Genomic DNA, 22,092 nt, shown 5'->3' on the forward strand with positions numbered 1-22,092 from the left:
GTAAAAGCATATGTTCACACATGAAACGTGGTATTTTACAAATACATTCATATTCAAAGACATGTGGGTGCTTATGGGAGAGGATGGTGTAAAGAAAGGGAAAAAAGCCATAAAACCAGAGAATCTTTGCATGGGATTGTATTCCTGAGATCCCAAACCAAAGGGATGAATGTGCTGTTATGCCTTAAATGTGTGCACCAAGAAACGTAAACTAGAAAGGGTGGATCTGAAGGGTCCTCGGATGAGGAAGACCCCCAGGGCTGAGAATCCACCACCTTCATCCTTCAAAAGAGTACCCCAGTTGTCTGCTTACACTTCAGCCAGCAGGTGTGAGCTTGGTCATTTCCTGCAAACCAGGCAACCACACCAGTGTATAAGCCTCAAGTAAATGTCACTCCCAAGCCCCAAATGGGACTAAGGCCTCTGCTAGGCTAGGCATGGTGTAAATCCCAGGCCTGGAAGCTCCCACCCAACCCTCATCTGTTTCAGTTCACTTTCAATATATGCATAGTTTCATAGAGCAGACATTTCCATGAGGAAAAGAGGATGATGGTGAAAGGGGAGGGGTGAGGAGACATCTCCATGTCACAGAGGCTGCAAAACTCAGCATGACTTGTGGACGGAGCCACAGGCCACCCAGGGCAACACCACCCACACAACTCACCAAGTGGCTAACGGCTCTAAACCAGGGTCAACAGGAGGGGACAAAAGTCACTCCTTGATTTTGCTGCAGCTTAAAGGTAAGTTCTACCTCAGCTTCTGCTAGCCCTTATGGGGCAAAAAAACGGGGAGTCATTCTCCCCAAGTCCAGGCTGGGCCATTAAACAGGGAGTGGGGTGTCAGCCCCAGACCTCAATGAGGTCCCCAGATTCCATGCCCAGGTCAGCTGGCAGCTCCCTGCCTGAAAGCTTTGTCCCATCAAAGAAGAAGGAGAGCTTCCGTCCCGACAGTCCCATGGCCTCCTCATAGCGGGACATGAGGGTCTTTAGAGGGGAATCCTGGATGGAAAGAAATGAAAATGGACATCAGAACATGAAAGGGGGTGGGGATCCTGTAGGGACAGACAGGGAACTTGGGACAGGGAGGACAGGGGAAGGGGTGGAAACAATAAAGTCAGGGCCCCATGCGGGAAAAGGAGAGAGGACAAAGAAGCCAGCCCAGCCCGGCTCCTCTCTGGGAGCTGGGACAAATCCTGTCATCCCTCTGGGCTCCAAGTTGCTCAGGCAGAGGGCGGGGGCCACGAGCCCAAGGCTTAGGGGTGCAGGCTCTGAGTCAGGCAAGTCCTCCCAGCCTCAGCCTCCTCCCCTATGAAACGGAAGTGTGTACCAATGACTAAGAGAGCCCAGATTCTAAAGTAAGGATGAGCCAAGCTGGAGTCCAGGCTCTCACACCTATTAGATTGTGTGACCTTAAAAAAATGTTACAGGTTGTGTCCCCCAGAGAAGACATCTTGTGGTCTTAACCCCTGGTAAGTGTGAATGTGAATGTGATCTGATTTGGAGATGGGGCCTTTGCAGACGCAATCAAGTTGAGATTGTACTATATTAGAATGAGTGCTAATGCCGTGGGACTGGTAGACAGCTCACTGCAACCTCTGCCTCCTGGGTTCAAGCAATTCTCCCGCCTCAGCCTCCTGAGTAGCTGTGACTACAGGCACAGGCCACCGCACCCAGCTGTTTTTGTATTTTTGGTAGAGACAGAGTTTCTCTATGTTGCCCAGGCTGGTCTCAAATTTCCTGAGTTCAGATGATCTACCCACTTTGGCCTCCCAAAGTGCCGGGATGACAGGCGTGAGCCCCTGCGCCCAGCCTGGGACTGGTATGCTCACGAAACAGACACAGAAACAGACATGAGGGGAGAGCACGCATGATGACAGAGCAAGAACACCAAGGACTGCAGGCTGCCAGCAGGAGCCAGGAGGAGACAGGGCAGATTCCACAGAGAGACCCTGAGGGACTGTGTGATGTTGTCAAATATATATTTGGTCTTTGTATGTTTCCTGGTATAAAATTCCTAAAATCTCTGGGAAAGAGTTAAGTATCTTTTTGCATGCTAATTAGTTGACTGGTGGCTGACAGCCCCTAGAGAGCTTCAGGAACGGTGATGGTCACTAGAAAGACCAAGGTAGGATAAGAGAGTTGGGACTTTTTCCCCACCCCCCAACCTCCAAGGAGGGAGAGTGTGAAGGTTGAGCTACCACCAATAATCCATGGTTTAATCAGTCATGCCTATATAACAAAGCTTCCATAAAAATCCAAAGGACAGGGTTTGGAGAACTTCCCAATAGTTGAACACGTGGTGATTCCTGGAGAATGATGCCCAGGGAGGATATGGAAGCTCTGCACCCTTTTCCCATGCTGTGCCCTACACATCTCTTCATCTGTATCCTTTGTTAACATCCGTTATAATAAACCAGTAAATGCAAGTGTCTCCCTGAGTTCTGTAAGCTGCTCTAGCAAATTAAACCCAAGGAGGGGACCAGGTACAGTGGTTCATGCCTGTAATCCCAACACATTGGGAGGCCGAGGTGGGAGGATGGGTTGAGCCCAGAAGTTTTTTTTTATTCTTTTTTTTTTTTTTCCTTTGAGACGGAGTCTCACTTTGTCGTCCAGGCTGGAGTGCAGTGGCTCTATTTCGGCTCACTGCAAGCTCCGCTTCCCGGGTTCATGCCATTCTCCTGCCTCAGCCTCCCGAGTAGCTGGGACTACAGGCGCCTGCCATCACACCCGGCTAATTTTTTGTATTTTTAGTAGAGAAAGGGTTTCACCATGTTAGCCAGGATGGTCTCGATCTCCTGACCTCATGATCCACCCAACTTGGTCTCCCAAAATGCTGGGATTACAGACATAACCCACCATGCTGGGCCGAGCCCAGAAGTTTGAGTCCAGCCTGGGCAACATAGTGAGACCCCATCTACACAAAAAAATTAAAAAATTAACCAAGGGTAGTGGCACACACCTGTAGTCCCAGCTACTCAGGAGGCTGAGGTGGAAGGATCACTTGAGCCCAGGAGTTTGAGGCTGTGGTAAGCCAAGATCACACCACTGTACTCCAGCCCAGGCAACAGAGCAAGACCCTGGCTCTCTCTTTTTTTTTTTTTTGTTGAGACAAAGTCTAGTTTTGTCGCCCAGGCTGGAGTGCAATGGCTTGATCTTGGCGCACTGCAACCTCTGCCTCCCGGGTTCAAGGGATTCTTCTGCCTCAGTCTCCTGAGTAGCTGGGACTACAGGTGCACACATACCTTTAAAAAAAAAAAAAAAGAAAAAAATCCTGAGTTTGTTTTTTTCCCCCATATCTTCAGAGACCCTGGCTCAGCTAACACCTTGATTTCAAACTTCTACCCTCCAGAACAATGAGAGAATAAATTTATGTTGTTTTAAGCCACCCAATTTGTGGTACTTTGTTACAACAGCCAAAATACAAAAGTGGGGTGCTGCTGGAATAAATAGTTAAATGTAACAGTGGATTTGGAATTGGATCAAGGCTGGAAGAATTTTTTTTTTTTTTTTTTTTGAGCTAGGGTCTTGCTCTGTCTCCTAGGCTGGAGTGCAGTGGCCCAGTCTCGGCTCACTGCAGCCTCAATCTCCTAGGCACAAGCGATCCTCACACCTCAGCCTCCTGGGTAGCTGGAACTATAGGTGTGTGCCAGCATGCTGGGCTAATTTTTGTATTTTTTGTAGAAGCAGGGTTTCACTATGTTGCCTGGGCTGGTCTTGAACTCCTGAGCTCAAGCAATCTGTCCATGTTGGCCTCTCAAAGTGTTAGGATTACAGATGTAAGGCACCCGCCTGGCCGAAGCTGGAAGAATTCTGAGATGCATGTTAGAAAAAACCTAGACTGCCTTGAAGAAACTGCTGGTAGAAATATGGACATTAAAGGGAATGTCCCTGCAGACTCACAAAGAAGAGAGGTGCAGAGAAAGCTCCTATCATCTTAAGAGGATGCATATATTGTTATGAACAGAAGGCTGCTAGAAATATGAATATTAAAGGTGTTTCTGGTGAGGTGTCTGGAGGAAATGAGGAATATGTTATTGGTAACTGGAATAAAACTTTCCGATAAAGGTGGTGCAATCATGGCTCACTACAATCTCGATCTCCCAGGCTCAAGCAATCCTCCTGCCTCAGCCACCTGGGGAGCTAGGACTACAGGAGTTGGGATTACAGGTGTGAGCCACCACACCTGGCCCAATTTCTCCCTTTTAAAATGGGAATGTGTATCCTATGTCTGTCCCATCACTGTATTTTAGAAGTGAATAACTTATTTTCTAGATTTCATGGGTCCACAGAGAGAGTAATTTTGTCCCAGAATGGACCATACCAAGTCTCATACAAAACTGATTTAATGATTTAGAAAATACAATTAGGACTTCTTGATTATATTTAAATGAGATTTTGGGCTTAAGAGTTGATGCTGGGATGGGTTAAGACTTGCAGGGATACTGGAATGGGATGTATATATTTTGCAGATGGGAAGGCCATGAATTTGATGGGGGCTAGAGAACAGTGTGTTAAGGGTTGAACTGTATTCCCCTGAAAAGGTACTTTGCGGTCCTAACCCCTAGTAAATATGAATGTAACTTTATTTGAAAGTAGGGACTTTGCAGATATAATCAAGTTGAGATGAGGTTGTGCTTGGTTAGGGTGGGGCTAGCCCAACAGGACCTATGTCTTTCCAAGAAGAGAGATGAACACAGAGACACATGGAGAACAGCATGTGATCACAGAGGGAGAGACTGGAGTGACACAGCTGCAAGCCAAGAAACTCTGGCCACCAGCAGAAGCTAGAAACAGGTAAGGAAGGTTTCCACCCAGATTCTCAGATGGAACCAGGCCGTGCCAATACCTTCAATTCAGACTTCTAGCCTCCAGAAGTGTAAGGAAATACGTTTCTATTGTTTTAAGCCACCCAGTTTGTGTATTTTGTTACAGTAGACTTAAGAAATGAATGCAGCAGGCCAGGCGTGGTGGCTCACACCTGTAATCCCAACACTTTGGGAGGCCAAGGCGAGTGGATCACTTGAGGTCAGGAGTTTGAGACCAGCCTGGCCAACATGGTGAAACCCCATCTCTACTAAAAATACAAAAATTAGCCCAGCACGTGCATCTGTAATCCCAGCTACTCAGGAGGCTGAGGCAGGAGAATCACTTGAAACTCAGAAGGCGGAGGTTGCAGTGAGCCAAGATCATGCCAGACTCCAGCCTGGGCGACAGACTGAGACTCTCAAAAAAAAAAAAAAAAAAAAATGACTGCACCAAGTTGCTTATTCCACCTCTCTAGAACTCAGTCTTCTTATTGCCAACTGAGGATAACAGTGCTTTCCCACATCAGATTGTTATGAAATTAAATAAGATCCTGAACGTAAGGATATTATCCTCGGCACAGGGACTGGCACTTAGCCGTGTGGCCTTCATTGTTATTTTGATGGGTTTTACTGATTACCGTCCAAGGGTCCTTTCTGTTTTAATCAGAAGGAGTCAGGAGACTGAGGGGGCACCCAGACTAGGGCAGACAGCACCAGCAGTAGCGATGAGGGAAGCTGAACGATGGGTTTTCCCACTACCTAGAATGTCTGGGAACCCAAGAACATGCAGGGCAGTGTCTCCTGCAAGTCAAGATTAGGGAAATCCATCCTCCATTAACTGACAAGAGAGACAAGAGGCAGCAGAGGACAGGGTGAAGGGCGTGGAGAGCCATCTCTCCCACTCACTCGAGACAGTGAGACTTCCAGTGTCTGGTGTTTCTCCTTTCCCTGCACCCGGAGCTGGAGCTGTTGGGATGTCTCTGTGGCCTCTGGAGAACTTGCTAGTACCACACAGTCTGTGGGAGGCAGAATCAGGAAGCCAGGGCTAAATGGGGGCTTGGAAGCAGGGCCTGTGCTGAACCTCTCCCTGTATCCCCTTCCCCTGGCAAATGCCTCAAGGCCCCACCTCCCTGCCTTCCTCTCACCAATGATGTCAGCCACTCCGAGCTTTAGGGTCCTGGGAGTGGCAGTAGGTGATAGCTCTGTCTCTCCAAAAAGCAAAAGGATCCTGCTTGGGGACACCCCAAGGTGGGTGGCCATGTGGTCCACCACACTCTGCAGGGGCTCCGACTAGGGATGGGGACAAGAAGCAAAAGAGGTCTTCCTGCCTTGAAATCCACACCCCCCCAAACCACCCAAACACAAGCTCTGGCCTTAGCTACTTGCTAAACTCCTCAGCTGTGAGTTTCATCATATTTACCTAGTAAGGTATAGAATAAAATCGTGTCAGCAAGGGGTACAGGCGAGTAACACAAAGAAATATAGCAGCCATGGGTTAGAACAAAGAAAGGGGTGATGGGGATTGTAGCAAACTGGAACTCACATGCCACCTAGACAGGCTGGCTGTTACACAGTTCCAGTTGATTGGCACTGCGTGGGAACGTGGGCCAGTGTGACATCGTCCTATTTTTTTCTTTTTTTTTGAGAGGGAGTTTTGCTCTTGTTAACCAGGTTGGAGTGTAGTGGCGCAATCTCGGCTCACTGCAACCTCCGCCTCCCGGGTTCAAGTGATTCTCCTGCCAGGCTGGTCTCGAACTCTTGAATTCAGGTGATCAACCTGCCTCGGCCTCCCAAAGTACAGGGATTACAGGTGTAAGCCACCACACCTGGCCGCATCTTCCTATTTTTTAAGAGAAGCCAGAAATCTGGACCTTTTTTTTTTTTCCTTTCTTTGTATAATTTTAGTAGAGACGGGCTTCACCATATTGGCCGGGCTGGTCTTGAACTCCTGATCTCAAGTGAGATCTGAGGCAGAGTCTCGCTCTTTCACCCAGGCTGGAGGGTAGTGGCGCAATCTTGGCTCACTGAAACCTCCTCTCCCTGGGTTCCAGTGATTCTCCTGCCTCAGCCTCCGAGTTGCTGAAATTACACGGACCCACCACCATGCCCAGCTAATTTTTGTATTTTTAGTAGAGATGGGGTTTCATCATGTTGGCCAGGCTGGTCTCAAACTCCTGACCTCAGGCGATCTGCCCGCCTTGGCCTCCCAAAAGTGCTGGGATTACAGGTGTGAGGCACCACTCCCAGCCAGAAATCTGGACCTTTGTATGAAATCACCAATCACAAAGGTGACAACAAACTCGTATATTTTTAAAGCACTTGGTCAGGCATGGTGGCTCACACCTCTAATCTCAGCATTTTGAGAGGCCGAGGCGGGAGGCTTGCTTGGGGTCAGGAGTTCAAGATCAGCCTGAGCAACAAAGCAAGATCACACCTCCATTTTTTTTTTTTTTTTTTTAGAGACAGGGTCTTGCTCTGTCACCCAGGCTGTAGTGCAGTGGCACAATCACAGCTCACTGCAGCCTCCAACTCCTGGACTCAGAAGATTCTCCTGCATCAGCCTCCCAAGTTGCTGGGACTACAGGTCTGCACCACCATGCCTGGTTAATTTTTTTATTTTTAGTAGAGACAAGGTCTCACTATTTTGCCCAGGCTGGTCTTGAACTCCTGGCCTCTAAGTGATCCTCTCACTTTGGCCTTCCAAAGTGCTGGGATTACAGGAGTGAGCCACCATGCCTGGCCCCCATCTCTATGTTTAAAAAATAAAATAGGCTGGGCACAGTGGCTCATGCCTGTAATCCCAACACTTTGGGAGGCCGACGCAGGGGATCACTTGAGATCAGGAGTTCAAGACCAGCCTGGCCAATATGGTGAAGCCCTGCCTCTACTAAAAATACAAAAATTAGTCGGGCATGGTGGCGGGCACCTGTAGTCCCAGCTACTTGGGAGGCTGAGGTGGGAGAATCGCTTGAACCTGGGAGGCGAAGTTTTCAGTAAGCCAAGATCATGCCACTGCACCCCAGCCTACGCAACAGAGTGAGACTGTGTCTCAAAAAATAAAAATAATAAAAAATAATAAAATAAAATAAAATAAGTCTACCGGGCAAAGAAAGCAGACACACGGTTGGAAAAACCATGGGCTGCCAGTCTGCAACCTCTGCCTTAGCTGCTTGACTGATGCACAGTGCATCAGTAATGGTAACGTCTGTCATCATTCCTGGTGTTGAAACAGGTTTATCCCTACAAAAGTATCAGGCTTTGCCAGGAAGCTGGGGGAGCTCAGGGTTACTGAGTGACATCTGCTGTGTCCAGGGCAATGAGAGCAAGTCCAAGAGGGAAGCCCAGGTTCCTAGGGAGGAAGGTAAGAGAGACTCCCCAAAAAAGCTTCTTAGAACTGACAGGATGCTTCACACTTGGAATCCCAGCACTTTGGGAGGTCAACGAGGGACAATTTTGGAACCAGCCTGGACACAGTGAAACCACTTTTTGAAGAAAAAAAAAAAAAGACACAGGATGCTTATGAGGAGCCTTGAAGAATGGGTAGAAAGTTTGCCAGAAAGAGAGGGGAGCACTGGGAAAATGCAGACGGAGGAAACAGAAAGTGTGAAGGCAGGACAGACTGAAAAGAATGATGGGCAGCTCCAGAGAGCAGGATGGGAAAAGGATGACAGTCCCTTCTGCCAGGACACCCCTGCTGGACACCACCATCTCTCCAGAAGCAGCTCCTTGGGTCCTTCTCCCATGGGCCTCAGGCACTCACCATTCTGAGGGGCAATCTGACCAGGTCAGCCCGGCAACGGATTTTGAGCGGGAAGAGTCGGGGGGTCTCTGGGAGGGTGGGCCCTTCCACCAAGACCACTTCGTCCTCTTGGCCCTGCTGCTCTTGGCCCTGAGGTAGCTTGGGGCTCAGGCAGGAACGGAGATCCTGGAGGCGCTTGTTCACCTCACTGCAGTGCAGATAGGACTCTGGGTCAACTGGAGTCAGCCACCCTCCCGGAGTGCCCTCTTCCATCCCAGCCAGAGCCCCTGCACTTGGCACCTTAATTTCTTGAGTGCCCGAGTATGCTTTCTGCTTTTGGTCCTTGGTGAAGGTGGGGACAGAGGAGAGTTGTCCAGATCCCTGTAGAAGCAAGAGACGGTAGGACGGAGGCAATGGAGGGAGTCTGGCCCCACAAATCCCTAAAAACCAGATACTTGGACAATCAAGAGGAAGCACAGTCAGACACAATGGATCACACCTGTAATCCCAGCACTTTGGGAGGCTGAGCCAGGAGAATCACTCGAGCCCAGGAATCCAAGACCAGGCTAGGCAAGATGGGGAGACCCTATTTCTACATAATTAGCCAGGCATAGTGGAACACAGCTGTAGTCCCAGTTACTCAGGAGGCTGAGGTGGGAGGGTCACTTGAACCTAGGAATTTGAGGCTGCAGTAAGCTATGATCACACCACTGCACTCCAGCCTGGGCAATGGAGTGAGGCTCTATCTCTAAAAATGTAAAAATACATTTAAAAAATAAAGAGGGAGCAGCTTCCAATAACCCCCATTTCACTGGAAGGCAGGGGTAGGGGAGAGGGAAAGCCTGAGGCATCATTTTTATATTTACATGACCTGAATATTAGGGAAGAAAATGCCTCACTTTTGAGATTGTCACTTCCCAGGAAAACATCCAATAATATCTGACAGACGGCAAGTACTTACCATATGTCCAGTGTTGCCCAGGCTGGTCTTGAACTCCTGGGCTCAAGTGATTCACTCCCCCTGGCCTCCCAAAGTGCTGAGATTACAGGCAAGAGCCATGGTGCCCAGTCAAGTGTTAACTCTTGATTGACTTAGCAATTTATTGACACAAGTGCCACTATTATTCCCAGGTTTGGGGGAGTTTTTTGTCTGTCTGTTTATTTGCTTTTTAGAGACAGGGTCTCACTCTGTCACCCAGGCTGGAGTATAGTGGCACGATCATGGCTCACTGCAGCCTTCGACTCCTGGGATCAAGTGATCTTCCCACCTCAGCCTCCTGAACAGCTGGGTTTACAGGAGTATGCCACCATGCTAGGCTAATTTTTATTTTACTTTTTATAGAGACAGGGTCTCTCTGTTTCCCAGGCTGTAAAACGGGGTTTTACAGATGAAGAAAGAGAATCATGGAGAGGACAGAAGCCGGATTGGAACCACACCTTAAGCTCGCATTACTAGGGTCTCAGAATCTACTCCCAAGGGTGGTCCTGAAGGGTTCACTGTCACGTCCCGGGGTAAGCCACATCTTTTCCCGAGCACTTCACTCCCCACATGAACCTCAACAGTCCTTCTATCCCTTCTTCTTACCCTTTCAAGAGCCACCCAAGGGTCCTACCTGCCTCCGCTTACCCCTCCAACTCATTTCCTGCTCCCAGGGCCCAAAGGCCCTGGCCTCACTCACAGAAACTCTGTCTTTTTCTTCTCTTCTTTATCCTTAGTCCTCAGCTTTGTCTTCCAGGGAGAGCCTGGTGATGGCGAGCCCTCCTGGTAGAGACCACTCGAATCTGCCAGCTCCACCTCTGGGGGCAAAGGAAGAGAAGGTAGAAGGAGGTTATCCAAGGGAGGCCAGCAAAGGCCAAGAAGAAACAAGTCAGAAGCTTCAAGAAGATCCCAGGAAAGGAGGAGACCACGGAGCCCCTGGCACACACAGGGCCACACGATAATACTGGGAAAGGGGGCAGGGGATGAGACCGCTATTTAGTATAAAGATAGCTCATATTAACTTAAAATTGACTTAAATTTCTCATGAAAGGAAACCAGGTATTATTTTCTGTAATACAGAAATTTCTATTTGCCCGCTGTCAATAAAAGATCATCACAAACCACAAAAATAAATACTGTGAAAATTAAAAAATGATAAGAAACCCTAGATCAGTGGCTCTCAACTAGGGACAATTTTGCCTCTGAGGGGACATGTAGCAATGTCTAGAGACAATATTGGTTATCAAAATGTGGAGGGCGAGGGGGCTGAGGTATAATACTTCCCAGGGACGGAAGTCAGGATGCCGCTAAACTTTCTACAATGTACAGGATAGCTTCTAATACCAAAGAATTTTCCAGTCCAAAAAATGCCGGTAATGCTGAAGGCGTGAAATTCTGTCCTAACTAAATATAGCAGCTGCGAGAGGCCTGTGATTCTACATTTCTTCTTTTTTTTTTTGAGACCGGGTCTTACTGTGTCACCTAGGTTGGAGTGCAGTGGCATGATCATGGCTCATGCAGCCTCGACTTCCTGAGCTCAGGTGATTCTCCCAACTCAGCCTCCTGAGTAGTAGCTAGGACTACAAGTACACATCACCACGCCTGTTTTTTTATTTTTCTGTAAAAATAGGGTCTCATCATATTGCGCAGGCTGGTCTTGAACTCCTGGGCTCCAGCAATCCTCCCATCTCAGCCTCCCAAAGTGCTGGGATTACAGCACTTTGAGCCACTGCGCCCAGCTGATTCTGCATTTCTAGCAAGCTGGGCCCACGTTTTGAGTATCAGGGATAGGGGTACCTTTTGCATAGCACTTCTATGTCCTAGGTACTGTCCTAAAGCATATATCTAGCCAAGAGGCAGCTCTCCCTATATTCCCTTTCGTTAATTCTCACCAAAATCTGCACCAAAATGGGGTCTACTATTATCCCCACTTTCATAATGAGGAAATTGAAGCATTGAGAAATTAAGAAACTTGCCCAGGCGGGGCATGGTGGCTCACGCCTATAATCCCAGCACTTTGGGAGGCCAAGGCGGACAGATCACCTAAGGTCAGGAGTTCGAGATCAGCCTGGCCAACATGATGAAACCCCATCTCTACTAAAAACACAAAAATTAGCCAGACATGGTGGTGGGCACCTGTAATCCCTGCTACTCAGGAGGCTGAGGCAGGAGAATGGCTTGACTCTGGGAGATGGAGGTTGCAGTGAGCTGAGATCGCGCCACTACACTCCAGCCTGGGTGACAAAGTGAGACTGTCTCAAAAAAAAAAAGAAAAAAGAAATTTTCCTAAGATCACACAGCTATTAAGAGATAGAGCTGAGGCTGGGCACGGTGGCTCATGCCTGTAATCTCAGCACTTTGGGAGGCCAAGATGGGTGGATCACCTGAGGTCAGGAGTTCAAGACCAGCCAGGCCAACATGGTGAAACCCCATCTCTACTAAAAAATACAAAAAATTAGCCAGGCGTGGTGGTGCGCGCCTGTAATCCCAGCTACTGGGAAGGCTTGGGCAGGAGAATTGCTTGAACCCAGGAAAAAGAGATCGCGCCATTGCACTCCAGCTTGGGCAACAAGAGCAAAACTCTGTCTCAAAAAAAAAAAAGAGAAAGCGAGAACTGAGATTCAAACCCAGGCCAGATGGCTCCTGTCTGCTTTTAATCACCCCACCATACTCCCTCACGGCATAAGAGTCTTGGTCCAAGGTCTCCATTTGCCACTGGATTATTTCCTTCTTAGACTTGATTCCTATTCCCTGCCCTTGAGTTTGCAAAAAATGCATCACTGGGGGAGGACAAAGACAGGGCATCCCTGATAAGATTCAGAGAACACCCTGCTGGCTCCAGTGTTCCCAAGCAACTTGCTGTAGATGTAACAAGGTGTCACAGATTCTCAACACCTCACTGCCTCTTGCCCTGCCCAGGACTACAGAATCAGCACATCTTTAGGTGGCACCAGAAACGTATACATTAATACATTCTATGCTTGTTAACAATCCAGCTCCTGTGGCTGGGATGCAGGAATCCCCTCTCCCACACCCTTCCCTTGAGCCTCAGGAGACAACTGACTGCAGAAATATAAACCACAGGAAGTCTCCTAAGAGAAGCCAGCGCTGCATGCCTCTCCCTGAATGCCCTCCCTTACCTTCCTCATCCCCTGGAGGGTAGAGTTTCAGGAGGGATAGGTCATCTGGTATAAGGCAAAGGCTACTTTTAACCTGCAAAGCAAGGAGGGAGACGGGTCAGGCCCAAGTCCTCCCCCTACAGAAGGAAAAAACGGGGTGATTATTCCCTGACACCCAGCTCCCAAATCCTCCCTAAGATCGTGGACACCTTGACCCTCTCCTGGCAACCTAGGAATCCAGCTTCCCCAGGATTCAGAATGGAAGTACCCTTCACCCTTTCCTCCATCTGCCTAAGACAGTCTGAAGATGTGTGCTTCCTTGTCCTTTTTAACTAGGTTACTAGTCGCCCCTCTACCCCAGACTCTTAGGGATTCTCAGCCCCCTAGCTCACACGACCATCGGGGGACCCCGGCCTCCTGGAGCTGCCCAGTCCTCTCTGAACCCGCATGGACTCCAACCCCCAATACCCCAGCTCCCTGGCTTCATTTGCCACGGGCCCCAACCTCGAAATCCAACGGCCCCAGGTCCTCCCAGTCCCTCTCCAAACCCTCAAGAACCCCAGTTCTTCAGCCTCCTTGTGCCCCCAAGACTCTAGCTCCTAGAAATTCTAAACTTCCAACGCATCCCACCCTCCTTCACCACCCCGGTCTGCAGAAAGTCCCGGAGCCCTGCCTCTCCCTGCCTCCAACACCCTAGCCCCCCAGGACCAGCCCCAGAACCCCAGCCTCAACACCCCTACAGCCCTACCCCCGCCGGAGGCCAAGACCCTGGCCCTTCCGCCTGTCCCCTCCCCGGGACCAGACGCACCTTCCCCGAGTACACCGGAACCAGCGGAGCCTCCCCCGGATCCAGCACCAGCCGCCGCCGCCGCCTGACCGGCTCCCGCTGGGGTCCTGCGGGCCGCGCGTCCGCCCCTTCGCTGTCACTGTCGCTGTCATCCCGGGACGCGACCGGTCCCGGGGGCTCCGAGGGTGCAACCTCAACCTCGTCGGCGGCACAGCGAGCGCTGGTGACCTCCACAATTTCCTCATCGCTGTCGCTGACCAAGTCCACAGACACGACGTCCAGAGTGCTCCGCTGGGCCCGAGGACGCCGGCCCCGACCGCCCCAGCCGCCCCGACCCCCTCGGCCCGTACCGCTACCTCGGGACAAGCGGCCGCGCTTCCCCACAGGCTCCGCCATAGCACACGTTCCTCCACAACACACGCCCGCCTCCTCTCACCTCGCCCTGCCCCCTTCAGCGACTTTCGCCTTGCATTGGACAGACAGCCCGCTCGGGATCCGCCTTCCCGCCTTTTCATTGGTCTCTGTACCCGCTCATCATGCTCCCACCTCTGAAACTAAGGCGCCAAAGATTCCAATCACCTCGGGGCAATCACCATAGGTTTCGATTCAGTCGGCCTCACCCATTGGCTGGGCCTCCTCTCCACAGCCTAGCCTCTCCCGGACCCGCCCATCCGAGACACCCATCTTCCGGCTTGGTTAGGGGCAGGGCATCCTGGGAAATGTAGTCCTCGAGTGGTAAAGTTTCCGGGAGGAAGAAGACGGGCCTGGAATTCCTTGTGGAAACCGCGGATTTAACCAGGCGCGGTGCCTCACTCCTGTAATCCCTGTACTTTGAGAGGCTGAGGCGGGCAGATTGATTGAGCTCAGGAGTTTGAGATCAGCCCTGCCAATGTGGCGAAACCGCGTCTCTACTAAGAATGCAAAAATTACCCGGCGTGGTGGCACCCCTCTGTGGTCCCAACTACTCAGGAGGCTGAGATGGGAGTTTCGCTGGAGCCCGGGAGGCGGAGATCGCACCACTGCACCCCAGCCTGGGTAACAGGGCCAGACCCTGTCTCAAAAATGCTTTAAAGAAAGAATAAGGCTGGCCGGGCGCGGTCGCTCATGCCTGTAATCCCAGCACTTTGGGAGGCCGAGGCGGGCGGATCACCTGAAGTCAGGAGTTCGAGACCAGCCTGTCCAACATGGTGAAACCCCATTTCTACTAAAATGCAAAAAAAAAAAAAAAAAAAATTAGGTGGGCATGGTGGTGTGCGCCTGTATTCCCAGCTACTTGGGAGACTGAGACAAGAGGATCGCTTGAACCCGGGAGGTGGAGGTTTCAGTGACCTGAGATCGAGCCACTGCCCTCCAGCCTCGGTGACAGAGCCAGACTGTCGCAAAAACTAAAAAAATTAAATTAAATTTTAAAAAAGGCCAGGCGCGGTGGCTCACGCCTGTAATCCCAGCACTTTGGAAGGCTGAGGCGGGCAGATCATGAGGTCAGGAGATCGAGACCATCCTGGCTAACATGGTGAAACCCCTTCTCTACTAAAAATACAAAAAATTAGCCGGGCGAGGTGGCGGGCACCTACAGTCCCAGCTACTCGGGAGGCTGAGGCGGGAGAATGGCGTGAACCCAGGAGGCGGAGCTTGCCACTGCACTCCAGCCTGGGCAACAGAGCAAGAGCAAGACTCCATCTCACAAAAAAAAAAAAAAAAAAAAAAGGCTGAACTACGTTTGACTAAAGATGTTGTCAAGTCCTCTTACTTGAGGACCAGTCATTGTTTATCTTGAAAACATGGTATTGCAACCGCCCCTATAAACTTGGGAAGAAGGGAGCGGGAGAAGTGTAAAGAAACCAAGCTTGTGGTGAGCTCAGCATCGATCTCAGGGCAGCTGCTCCCTGACCTGCTTCCCCAAAGCCATCCGGTGCCTGTGGCCCCACAGTCACATAGCCCCTGTCACAAGATTATAGTTCCCCCTAACTGCTCTCGAATCATAGCTTGGACATCATATTAGGTATTCCGTTTGAGATATTCCTTCAGGTCTTGATGGAACTACTGACTCAGCTGACCTGAAGGACCCCACAAGGAGCTGACTCCCCCCAAAATGCAGCTTCTACACCCTGACGATTTCATCCCCCTTCCCAACCAATCAATGACCCCAATTTTCAAGCCCATCACCCTCCACAAACCCCTTAAAAACCCCAGCCCAGAACTCCTTGGAGAGAGATTTGAGGGTCTCCTCCCATCACCTCCCTCGGCACCCTGCGATCATTAAACTCTCTGCTGCGTCCCCACAGTCTCAGAGTCACAGAGCTGTGACTCCACAGTGGGCATATGAACCTGCAACTCCTGTAACAGTATGGAATTTGAAATTTTATCTTGAAAACAGGATAATGGTTTATACCTGCTTGGCTGTAATGAAGGGTGAGATATTTCTTTCTGCCTTTGCAATCTTTTAGCAGATTGCCAGTGATGATTCTAACTTAATGCTTATTCAGGCTGGGCACAGTGACTCATGCCTGTAATCCCAGTACTTTGGGAGGCTGAGGCAAGTGTATCGCCTGAGATCAGGAGTTTGAGACCAGCCTGGCCAATATGGTGGTGTATTTTTCTACTAAAAATACAAAAAATTAGCCAGGCATTGTCGTGGGCATCTGTAATCCTAGCTACTCGGGAGCCTGAGGCAGGAGGATCACTTGAACCCAGGAGGCAGAGGTTCCGGTGAGCTGAGATGGTGCCATTGCACTCCAGCCTGGGCAACAAGAGTGAAATTCCATGTCAAAAAAGAAAGAAAAATTATGCTTATTCAATAATAAAACCAGCCCAGGCATGGTGGCTTATGCCTGTAATCCCAGCACTGGGAGCCTGAGGTGGGAGGATCACTAGAGGTCTAGGGTTCGAGGCCAGCCTGGGCAATATAGCAAGACCCTGTCTCTACAAAAAGTAATAATAATTAGTGGGTGTGGTGATGCACACCTGTAGTCCTTGGGAGGCTGATTGAGCCCAGGAGTTCAAGGCTGAAGTGAGCTATGATCTCACCACTGCACTCTAGCCTGGGCAACACAGCAGGACCCTCTCTCTAAAAATAAATAAATACATACAATTTAAGGCCAGGCACAGTGGTTCACATCTGTAATCCCAGCACTTTGGGAGGCCAAGGTGGGAGGATCACTTCAGGCTGAGCATTAAGACCTGCCTGGGCAATATAGTAAAACCCCCAACTGTACGAAAAATAATAATACATTTTAAAACTTTTTTTTTTTTTTAAGATGGAGTTTTGCTTTTGTTGCCCAGGCTGGAGTGCAGTGGTGCAAATCTCGGATCACTGCAACCTCCACCTCCCGGGTTCAAGTGATTCTCCTGCCTCAGCCTCCTGAGGAGCTGGGATTACAGACATGCTCCACCATGCCTGGCTAATTTTTTGTACTTTTAGTAGAGACGGGGTTTCTACTTGTTGGTCAGGCTGGTCTAGAACTCCCGACCTCAGGTGATCCGCCCGCCTCAACCTCCCAAAGTGCTGGGATTACAGGCGTGAGCCACCATGCCCGGCCCATTTCACAAATTTTTAATCAAAAATAATAACAAAATTGTTTTCTGTCTCTACTATGTGGAGAAGTTTGTTGGGTTGAGATATTTTGTTTCTTAATTACATTTCCAGAACACACTCCCCAACACCTCCTACCAACAATATTGTGCACCTCAGAGACTACACGCCCTCCACACATCCACAGCGTTGGCAACTCTTGCACAACATATATCCCAACACAACACAAACACGCCCCTTCAACACTTCACGCTTCCCACTTTGCCTCCAACCGCATAACCCCCTGCCGCCTCACACTTACGTCCTACGCCATACGTCGCGCAGGATACCCACACGGCACACACCCAATACCACATGCTGCTCGCACACCCACGGTGCTCACAAAACTCGCGCCTCATACATCCACGCAGAACGGCATGTCGACCTCTGCCCTCGTCCCATCCCATACGCCTCCATCCCAACCGTGGCACCGATGTCCCCTCCATGCGCCCCCCAGCTGGACCAGCACGCATTTTCCTTCCCCATGCAGACTCGGCCAAGGTCAAGACTGCAGGCGCACAACAGCCAGCAGGTGGAGCTGTTTTCCAGGAAACGGAGGCTCCTGGATTCCACCGACTTCCCAGCCCCAGGAGGCCTTCAGCCCCTCTCGGTAGCCAGGCTGCAGGTCAACCTTGGGCGCCCCCGGGAAGCCACTGCAAACTGCAAGCAGGAGGTGGCCCTGAGAGTCTGAAATTTTCAAGTCTCCTTTCCCCAAACCTTGCTCAAGAGCTGAAAGTTCACCTGTAAGTCCCAGCTACTAGGAACGGTGAGATGGGAAGATTGCTTGAGTCCAGGAGCTTAAGGCTAGTCTGGGCAAACATAGCGAGACCTCATCTCTGGTTTTGGTTTTTGTTTTTGTTTGAGACGGAGTCTTGCTCTGTCGCCAGGCTGGAGTACAGTGGTGCGATCTCAGTTCACTGCAACCTCCACCTCCTGGGTTCAAGCGATTCTCCTGCCTCAGCCTCTCAAGTAGCTGGGGACTACAGGCGTGCGCCACCACGCCTGGCTAATTTTTATATTTTTAATAGAGGTGGGGTTTCACCATGTTGGCCAGGATGGTCTCGATCTCTTGACCTCGTTATCCCCCCACTCAGCCTCCCAAAGTGCTAAGATTACCCCGAGCCCAGTCAAGACCTCATCTCTTAAAACAAACAAACAAACAAACATATTTTTTGGCCAGGCGCAGTGGCTCACGACTGTAATCCCAGCCCTTTGGGAGGCCGAGGTGGGAGGATCACTTGAGGCCAGGAGCTCGAGACCAGCCTGGGCAACATGGCAAAACCCCTTCTCTACCCAAAAATACAGAAGTTAGCCAGCCGGGTGTGGTGGTGCACGCCTATAGTAGCAGCTACTCGGGAGGCTGGGGTGGGAGAATTACCTGAATCCAGGAGTTCAAAGTTACGGTGGGCTATGATTGTGCCATTACCCTCTAACCTGGCCTAGCCTAGCCTAGTGAGACCCTGTCTCAAAAAAAAAAAAAATGTCAAATAATAAAAACTCATGTTTGAGTCCTTGCTAAGACATTATTGTATGCTTTACATGTCATTTAAGACTCATTAATAATCCTCATTTTCTGAATTACTATTTCATGGTCTATTTTACAGACCAGGAAACTGCAGTTCAGAGAGCTTGTCATGTAGCTGGAAAGGGGTGGAGCCAGGATTCACATAAACCCAGCTAGTCTGGGCCAGGCGCAGTGGCTCATGCCTGTAAACCCACCACTTTGGGAGGCTGAGGCAGGCGGATCATCTGAGGTCAGGCGTTCAAGACCAGTCTGGCCAACATCATGAAACCCCCTCTCTACTAAAAATATAAACAAACAAAAAAAATCTAACTGGGCATGGTGGTGTGTGCCTGTAGTCCCAGCTACTCAGGAGGCTAAGGCAGGAGAATCGCTTGAACCTGGGAAGTGGAGGTTGCAGTGAGCCAAGATTGCACCACTGTACTCCAACCTGGGCGACAGAGCCAGACTCCATTAAAAAAAAAAAAAAAAAACAGCTAGTCTAATTCCACGGCACTTGGTGGGAGGCAGCACACCTTTGTTCCAACCTCAACTTCTGGGAGACTTCCCAGAGTGGCAGAGCTCACAAGGGTGTCTCCTTCCTCTGCACCCTGAATGCATAAAGCACCCATCACAGCACTTCCCACAGCCGTCCATTCACTCCTTCTCCTCCTTCCCCACTCACTCCCTGACTCCTCTCATCCCCCATCTGGGGAGCAGGGGCACAGAGATGACTTGGACATGGATCTGACCCCAGCAAGACAGGATGTGTTCTTCTTATTTTCTATTTTTTGAGACAGAGTCTTGCTCTGTTGCCCAAGCTAGAGTGCAATGGCGCGATCTCGGCTCACTGCAACCTCCACCTCCTGGGTTCGAGCAATTCTCATGCCTCAGCCTCCCAGGTATCTGGGACTATAGGCGCAAGCCACCATGCCTGGCTAATTTTTGTTTTTTGTAGAGACAGGGTTTCACCATGTTGGCCAGGCTGATCTCGAACTCCTGACCTCATGATCCACCCTCCTCGGCCTCCCAAAGTGCTGGGATTGCAGGCGTGAGCCACCAAGCCTGGCCAGCAGGATATTTTCACCAGGAGTCACAGGCTCAGGTGCTTCAGACAGGCAGGAAACCAAGATGAATGAAGCAGGCTGGGAGAAAGGTAGTAGGGAACGGCAAGGATTACAGCCATGTGAGAGCTTATTTTAGCTGAAGGTTGAGGTAGGGGATTATGGCAATGCGAGCAGCTGGTGGGGAGCAGATCAATGCTGCACCACATGATCTGGACTTTTTTTTTTTTTTTGGAATCTCAGAAACTTGTGTTCAAGATGCAAGCATAAAGAAGTGCTAGAGGTTTGTATTCCAAATGCATGCATACACTAAGCAAAATATAATGAGGAGTGCTGCTTTTCTTTTTTTTAATAGGTAGCTAAGCTCAAAAGGAAGACAGAATCTTATTGGTTCCAGAAATAAGGAGGGAAATCAAAGCCACAGTGGTGAGGGCAGTGGAGACAGTGAAGTCAAGCTGCCTATGGGAATGCAGGAATCCCCTATGACTGGCATTTTAACACCCACACGGGGGCCGGGCACGGTGGCTCACGCCTGTAATCCCAGCACTTTGGGAGGCCGAGACGGGCGGATCACGAGGTCAGGAGATCGAGACCATCCTCGCTAACATGGTGAAACCCTGTCTCTACTAAAAATACAAAAAATTAGCCAGGCGTGGTGGCAGGTGCCTGTAGTCCCAGCTACTTGGGAGGCTGAGGCAGGAGAATGGCGTGAACCCGGGGGACGGAGCTTGCAGTGAGCCGAAATCGCGCCACTGCACTCCAGCCTGGGCGACAGAGCCAGACTCCATCTCAAAAAAAACAAAAAAACAAACAAACAAACAAAAAAACAGGGTGGGAGGCCAAGGCAGGGGCTGTTAACTGGGGGCCAGGAGATCAAGACCAGCCTGGCCAACATGGAGAAACTCTATTTCTACTAAAAATACAAAATTAGCCAGGCGTGGTAGCGCAGGCCTGTAATTCCAGCTACTTGGGAGACTGAGGCAGGAGAATCGCTTGAACCCAGGAGGCAGAGGTTGCAGTATGCCGAGATGGCACCACCTACTCCAGCCTGGGTGACACAGTGAGACCCTGTCTCAAAAAAAAAAGAAAAGAAATGGTGAAAATAATATTAATAGTATACCTACCTCATAGGGTTGGTAAAGATAAAATGAATGAATATACACAAACATACATAACATATCCATAAAATATACATAAAATATTTGAATACAATCCTGGCACATAATACATGTTTAATATCTTTGTGAAGTTATTGTAAGGATAAAATTTGCTCATTGATATTAGTGCTTAGAACATAGTAAGATCGGGCACTCTGTGGCTCACACTTGTAATCCCAGAACTTTAGGAGGCTGAGGCAGGTGGATCACCTGAGGTCAGGAGTTCGAGACCAACCTGGCCAGCATGGGGAAACCCCATCACTACTAAAAATACAAAATTAGCTGGGTGTGGTAGTAGGTGCCTGTAATCTCAGCACTTTGGGAGGCCAAGGTTGGTAGGATCACTGGAGCCCAGGTATTCGAGACCAGGCTGGCCAGCATAGTGAAACCCCATCTCTACTAAAAATACGAAAAATTAGCTGGGCGTGGTGGCAGGCACCTGTAACCCCAGATACTCGGGAGGCTGAGGCAGGAGAATTGCTTGAACCTGGGAGGCGGAGGTTGCAGTGAGCTGAGATCGCACCACTGAACTCCAGCCCAGGGGACAATACGAGAATCCATCTCAAAAAAAAAAAAAATAGAGCTGGGCGTAGTGGTGCACACCTGTAGTCCCAGCTACTTGGGAGACTGAGGTGAGAGAAACTCTTGAGCCTGGGAGGTCGAGGCTGCAGTGAGCCATGATTGCACCACTGCACTCCAGCCTGGGCAGCAAAGCGAGAGTCTGTCTCAAAAAAAAAAAAAAAAGTATAATAGATGCTCAATAAATAAGTACTCAGTGACAATGAATAGCATCTTCTAACTAGACTGCTAATTCCTGGGCTGTTTTTTCTCCACTGGGCACCCAGCGTGCAACTGCTGAATGAATGATAATTGGGTACCTGGATGGTAGGAGGGGGCTGATAGTGAGGGATCCATTGGCAGTGGGCAAAAGAGGGCAGCAGGTGAAGGCTAGGCCATGGAAACGGAAAGCCCCTTTGTTTTCTTTTTCTTTTTATTTTTTGTTGAGATGGAGTCTCGCTCTGTTGCCCAGGCTGAAGTGTAGTGGCACCATCTCCGCTCACTGCAACCTCCGCCTCCCAGGTTCAAGTGATTCTCCAACCTCAGCCTCCTGAGTAGCTAGGACTACAGGCTCGCCACCACACCTGGCTAATTTTTGTATTTTTAGTAGAGACGAGGTTTCACCAGGTTGGCCAGGCTGGTCTCGAACTCCTGACCTCAAATGATCCACCTGCTTGACCTCCCAAAGTGCTGGGATTACAAGTGTGGGCCACCGCACTGGGAAAAGGCCCTTTGTATGCAGAAGGCAGCCCTCCCTCCTCCATGGGATTCAAGACGCCTTTCCTTCCCTTCCCACACAAGGGCACTACTTCA

At 49.9% G+C, this 22,092-nt stretch overlaps 1 protein-coding gene across 1 annotated transcript; it reads right to left on the minus strand.

Annotated features, from left to right (window-relative positions):
- NFATC2IP (nuclear factor of activated T cells 2 interacting protein) lies at positions 1-13,894 on the minus strand. Its single transcript, XM_033217938.1, has 8 exons — positions 13,450-13,894; positions 12,663-12,735; positions 10,223-10,340; positions 8,844-8,924; positions 8,565-8,751; positions 5,950-6,094; positions 5,711-5,820; positions 1-998 (listed from the first exon to the last, which is right to left on the minus strand). Exons 1-8 carry the CDS (start codon positions 13,822-13,824, stop codon positions 840-842), a joined length of 1,248 nt encoding a protein of 415 aa, XP_033073829.1. The 5' UTR covers positions 13,825-13,894; the 3' UTR covers positions 1-839.
- Between the last annotated feature and the right edge of the window lie 8,198 nt (positions 13,895-22,092).

This window comes from Trachypithecus francoisi, unplaced genomic scaffold (genome assembly GCF_009764315.1).
Source record: "Trachypithecus francoisi isolate TF-2019V2 unplaced genomic scaffold, Tfra_2.0 Lachesis_group10, whole genome shotgun sequence".
NCBI lineage: Eukaryota > Metazoa > Chordata > Mammalia > Primates > Cercopithecidae > Trachypithecus > Trachypithecus francoisi.